Source organism: Sitodiplosis mosellana, unplaced genomic scaffold, assembly GCF_009176505.1.
Source record: "Sitodiplosis mosellana isolate CC-2019 unplaced genomic scaffold, AAFC_SMos_1.0 Smas_scaffold_6170, whole genome shotgun sequence".
NCBI lineage: Eukaryota > Metazoa > Arthropoda > Insecta > Diptera > Cecidomyiidae > Sitodiplosis > Sitodiplosis mosellana.
The window spans coordinates 309,273-315,806 of NW_022601411.1; the positions used below are offsets into that span (position 1 = coordinate 309,273).

Genomic DNA, 6,534 nt, shown 5'->3' on the forward strand with positions numbered 1-6,534 from the left:
TTCATCCGTCTTTGTTTATGGATAAAAATTTGATAGAATTTCAATGAACGAGCAATATCAAGGCAATATATATATTGCGCTAACATTACCTAGACACTAATACATTAGCAGTTATATTTTAAAAACATTACTATCATTGTTTTTGTACACTGTCCTCGGACAACTTCAACTCCCATATTGAAGGGAAAAAACCACTCGTCACCTTATCTATCATTGATAATGCACACGAATCATGAATAACAACTGATTTCCGTGATTGACGCACTTCGACGGAAAGATAAGCGATATGGACACAGGCAGTAACACAGAGACCTATTATATGAAGACAATATTGGCCGATATATCTTATCAGTGTTATTACAACGATTACGAAAGTAACATTTTACTCGATACTATCAAAGCAAACAGACAACAGTTGTTTTGTTTTTAAGTGAGTTATTGAATTGTCTCCATTCCCCGTCTGCAAATCACTTTCAGTGACCTTCGGAAGGCAGAGGGTACTTATGATGTATGTACTTCTGTACAACACATTTTATACGGTTGTCTGTTATTTTTGTTAATTTTAAAGAATTTCGTTACTTCAATATCCAATATGCTCCTTTGAAGTTTCAGATTTCAGTTTATTTTCAACTTCAATTAGTAAATTTTTTCGGCTTGGAATTATTTTTGATCATATATTAGACCGAATTTCTCGATTATTTTGAGAAGAAAAATATGTCAGAAGAAATTTTAAAACGAATTTCTGGAACTAAATTGCCAAATCGAAATATTCATTCTTTGGACTAAGTTCCCAAAAATGAACGTTTCGATTGAATTTTTCATGATTTTTCGACACTTTTTTTTCACAAATTTAGTTAGATTAGATGTTTATTCCATACTTCATCGGTTTTTATGAGTGGGACTGAGTGTTGGTACGTAGACGAGAATAACGAAAATGAGTGGTATTTAAAAATGGACCAAGAAAAAGAATAACTGAAATTTTTGCAAAATATTGGCGATGTGACACCACCGGCATCAAATGTTGTTCCTCTCGCACTAACTGCTGTCATGCCTAAATCACGTACCAAATTTCATTAGTGCGAGCGAATACGTTATATGTCACCGTCAGAAATCTATCTCTATCGTTCTTTCAAATACTTACCTAAATGGTGCCATTTTGAATGTTAAAATACTAAAAATTGAATACAAACACATATCACTTGCATTCAAAATTGATTCCAATGGAACAGATAATTTTTTCTTAGTTTCTACCCATCGATGATGATGATTTTGAATATATTTCTTCATTTCAATTTAAAAGAGTCTCATTTCTCTAGGTGAGATTAAGAGAGTGGAGTATGTTCTTTTAACTTTGTATTGGAACGAGAAAAGTGGATTGATTTTTTAAATCAAAAGATGGTGTGGAATGAATTGAAATAAGATTTCTGGACTTTTGGGTCAATCGTTACTATTTTTACCTAAAATTTACTGTTACTTATTTAAAATTTGATAAATAGCGAACTTGGGGTCAATCGCAGACTTGTTGGAGAGCACAAAATTGATGGTTCTCACACATAAAATCACCTTGGGCTACCGCAGGATGATATCTGAGGCCGAAGTTATAGGTTTTATAATGAAGAATGAAATTTTTTTTCGCCTTGAGGCCACCTTTCGGTTGAGGTAGGATAAGTTCTTGGATGGTGCTACCGATATGATTTTAAAAATAGATCCACTCTAGCATATGCGAACGACTAACAAATCAAATTATTTATTTTTGACAGTTTATTTTGTCCTCTGGAAATTGTAAAGTTTTACAAGCGTCTCTTGCCAAGAGTATAAATTTTTATGAAGGTCATCAATGCGTTATCTCTTGTCATTAGAATGTAATTGGTACGAATGAAATTTAGTCTACTCTTTCACAAAATGAGTCAAAAGAAGCATATTTTACTCTCAATTCGATCATAGATTCAAATTCAGATGCTTGATTCGATCAGGGAGTGTAACTCCGAGGAGGAGGAATGGTGAGGAGGTGAATGAGGAGGAGGAGTGCGCTGAGGAGGTTCCTCCTCCTCACATGAGGAGGAAATAAAAATTACCAAAATTGAGGCATATAAATTTATTTTAAACACTTTTATTGATTTGGAACGGATGCCAACGATAAAAAACTACGATCAACATCAATAGAAGTGTTTAAAATAAATTTATATGCCTCAATTTTGGTAATTTTTATTTCCTCCTCATGTGAGGAGGAAGAACCTCCTCAGCGCTCTCCTCCTCCTCATTCACCTCCTCACCATTCCTCCTCCTCGGAGTTACACTCCCTGAATTCGATCAAGGAGCTTGAGAGTGCGGAATATCGCTTTAAAAATCCACTTTCAAGATCAAAAAGATTCACAATTCATGCTCAATTAAAAAAAAAATCTAAACCAAAGAAAGAAAAAGCCATAACAAACCTATTGTTTCATTGAAGAAACGAGTTTTATATATTTTTATTACTTACATCCTGTCATATAGCACCGTTTAGCTCAGCTATTTAAATACCAATCATTTTTTTTCTCCTTGCAGTGCTACCAATTCTCCATCGAATTAAGCTAAAGCTAGATTTATTATACTATGAAAATAGCGGTTGCAATTATCGTACCATATTTAGAATGCCACAAGTCAATTTGAATGAACACGTTTCTCCGCGGCAATTAAAATATGGTAAATTGAATAGAAGTATATCGATACTTGGTTTTTGTTTTTCATTTCAAATGGGAAATAAGTTCAACCCTTAATGATAACAGCATGAGTGTGTAATTAAGACAAAATAACGGGAATGGCACAAAAACAATGCGGTCATACATCAGTGTGCAGTACTTACCGTGAACTGATTAGATTTATATTTTGAATGCGTCAAACGACTGGAGTGAGTCACATTCAATAACAAAAAAGCGTATGCATATCCGGTTATTGATCATAAGAAAACGACGTCATGATCATGCGTTGTTCTTCTGAAACACAATAACGAATGACACATCACTCTTAGTAAGAGTCTCTTACATGAACTCTCTTTCACTCGGTTGAGCTGTCATCTGCAATTTTTTTTTTCGACTGAAAATTCAAAAGAAATGACCCCAACACAATTCCATTCGATTATTCATTCGTTTCGAATGAAAACATCCATTAATTTATTAGCGAAAATCGTTTAAAACATAACTTAAAAATGTACGTTTTTTGTTGTAAATATTATCCATACGTTTTGGTCGTTAAATCGAATAAAAATTGAACTACAAGTTAGGTTTAGAGGCGAGAAGAAGGTAAAAATGTGTTTTTTGTTCACTCTTTCATTCGTTCACTTTGCCCCTGCCCGCTTTGGAACCATACGCTTCAGCTCTGTCCAGAGCAATAGCAACCGAATGAAAGCCGACGAACATAAAATTAAATGATTGAGGTAAAAATGACCTAAGCCTTAACAATTTAATTCGCAGTGTTTGTTAATGCAATAAGGCAACGAAGAAGAGCAAAAAAAAATAATAATTAACATAAAACAGTCAACATATAATTTTCCGAACAAAAATATTGCTCACAATACGCGCAATATATTAAAAAGTTCGAGGAAAAAAAAAATTATATGATTTAGTCTTAAGGCAGTTAGTGTACTAGAGTCTTAATGGTTGTTGAGACCAGTTCGTTTTTCTCATATCGGTATGTGGTTTGAATGTTATTTTCAATGACAATTTTCGTTGTAGTTTGTTGTCCATCTTTGCCAAATGTGGTTTGTGTATAGGTTCCCCTTCGGATTTCATTGGTTTTGCCATTGGTGTTGGTGTTTGTCTTGTTATTACTGTTATTATTTGTCACATTGATTTCGGTGAATGGGTCCCACATGAATGACATAAAACTGCGTGGTTCTTTGCGATTTGATGCAGTTGCGGCGGCGGCTGCTGCTGCTGCTTGACGTCGACTTTCGCCAACAATATTTTGGCCAAAATGTTTGGACCGTGGATCGGTATTGAAAATATCAGCTTCATCCTTGAAAAATCCACGGAAAATATCATGCGCTGATTTAAATGTAAAGAATGGCGATGTATATGGATCGTGTGTTGTATTTGTCGTTGAACGGGCACGTCGTGATGCATTACGACGTGCATCATGCCGTAGTTTTTTATCATACGTTTGTCGTTTGCTATCATCCGATAGCACCTGATACGCTTCGGAGATTTGCTTAAATTTATTGGTCGCTTCGGTGCTGTTGTTATTTTTATCGGGATGCCATTTGAGCGATAGCTTTTTGTAGGCTTTACGAATGTCAGCATCGTTGGCTGTCTGCGCCAATTCCAAAATCTCATAATAGGTAACCATGTTTTGTTTGTTCTTTCGAATTTACCGTAAAAAAAAGGTTTATTATAATTTAATAAATACCACAGCTGTTGTTCTTAACGTACGCGTTCAACGCTACGTCTCTCCTTTGTTCCTGTCTTTTTTTTCGCCTTTGTTTCCTTTCTTCGAACACGCTCCTACCTTCACGTTGTTGTAGGTGCAATTATATGATTATTTATAGCCCAACTGTTTCTCTTTTTTTCTCGTTCTTTTTTTTTGCGGCTGTGGTTGTTGTTCCCAAGCGGTCAACGCTACTGGTGCATTGTTCTTTCCTCTGTGTGCGTGTTTACTTTTTGGTTTCGTAAAAAAAAAAATCAGACGAAAACACCTCGATCTGTTGTACCACCTGCAAATATAGAAGAGCAGAGAAAAATGGAATAAAATAACAAGAAATAACACCAAATGTTTAGACAAAACTGTTTCACAGCGCGCTTTTATGACCGCCTGACACGAACACATATAACAACAGTAACCCATAAGTGAGAAAAAAAAAATTGCAACAACAACAACAACTAGCACAAAACAATAAATACATGTGTGTTGTCTCTGTCGCGCTTTCACACAGCAACAACAACAACAATAAACCAGATACGGTGGAACAAAGGAAAAATATATATTGAAATCATGTACACTCTTCTGATAATAAATCACACAATATGTGGAAAGAAAAAAAGTGTGTTTACTGAAGAGTTTACTTGATATACTGGAGCCACTTTGGCCAAACGCGCGCGCGCGCTTCCGCGATAACGAACTTATTAGCTCAAAATGCTCTCAATATCTCAATTTTCGAATAGCCACACAACTCAATTCACATAAAACTGATTATTGAACACCGTGCAAAGCACCATTTTAACTCAATGGGCGACAACGATGAAATATTGAACTGAATAATGTAACACACAGCCCAGCCGAAGAAACACACAAAATCCGGCACAAAGATGAAACGAACAAAAAAAAAAAATCCGTTGTTAAACATATATTACTATATAAATTTCGCAATTCGGCACACACATCGCTTGCCGTTTTTTCTTTCTTTCAAGTATTACTGTTATTGTTGAATTTGTTCGCATCTTTGCAACAACAATTGAACAATTAGCATTTTGCCATTTATTTTCTTCTTCTTCTTTTTCGTTCGCACTTTTGACACCACCAACTGTGTTTCAATTTGTTGATTTCTCTCATTTTTTTTGGACGAGACTTACCCGAAAAAAAACACTTCTGCCTGCACTGAACGCACCGATGAAAATGATGTACACGTTTCTATTGATACTCTTTCACTTGAACGCAACATTCAATTCGGGTTCCTTTTGAAATCACACACGAAACGTAAAAAATTGATTTGCTTCGAAACGCGAAATTCGTTAAACTGAAGACGAAACAAAGCAGTAAAATAAACTGAAATGTTGAGCTTGATGATTCAAACTGAAATTCCGAATAACCACGCTGATGTTACCGCCACTGCATTGCCTATGGTTATTGTTACCAGTTACGTTGGTTGCTTTTTGTGCACACACCACAACGGCTATCTCACACACTACACGCTAAGATGACGACAGTACGTGTGTTTTCGGTGAGGTTCGATGTGTGTTTCTTCTCTTTTAGTCATCGACCGCTTATTTGCAGGTCTTTCTCTTCTTTCTCGTTTCTTTTTTCTTATTACTGCTGTTAGCTGTGGTTGTTGTTGTTGTTGGTGGTGTTCAAGTTGCGGCCCACAGTATTGTGATGTTACCTGATTTCTTTTGTTTATTCCATTTCAGAGCACAAATTTATTTCGTATAAAAACTTTTGCTTTTTACACGACACGACACATTCGCGCCCCACACACACAAATACCAACTACAATGCCAATACCATACACACACACAACGGACGTCTATGAGCCAACGAACAGAGCAATGAACATTCGAATGCTCCCCTCCGACCGACGTCGTCGTTGCCGTCGTTGTCGTTGACTCCAACACACTAACACTCAATATCACTTTTTAAACATACTTTGCATACGGCTTTTTAGTTGATTCCTTCAAATTGCCTTAGATTTGGATGCATTCTTACGCTTTGAATGCCAAAATTAAAACTGATTTGAAAAAAAAAACTGCATCTATAAATAGAGATTCAGTTGAGTCTTGCGACTGTTTGGCATTGTTTAAATTGGCATCGACGAAAGAGATGCACTGCATTACGAATCGCAGTGAC

The 6,534-nt window shown here is 35.8% G+C and overlaps 1 protein-coding gene across 2 annotated transcripts; it reads right to left on the reverse strand.

Annotated features, from left to right (window-relative positions):
* Positions 1-3,109: 3,109 nt before the first annotated feature.
* Positions 3,110-6,534, reverse strand: LOC129575853 (dnaJ homolog subfamily B member 3-like). Of its 2 annotated transcripts, none has more exons than XM_055459995.1 (2): positions 5,544-6,534; positions 3,110-4,687 (listed from the first exon to the last, which is right to left on the reverse strand). In XM_055459995.1, exon 2 carries the CDS (start codon positions 4,321-4,323, stop codon positions 3,613-3,615), a length of 711 nt encoding a protein of 236 aa, XP_055315970.1. In that variant the 5' UTR covers positions 4,324-4,687; positions 5,544-6,534; the 3' UTR covers positions 3,110-3,612. The 2 variants fall into 2 exon arrangements, with proteins under 2 accessions (XP_055315970.1, XP_055315971.1); XM_055459996.1 differs by having other exon boundaries at positions 6,071-6,500.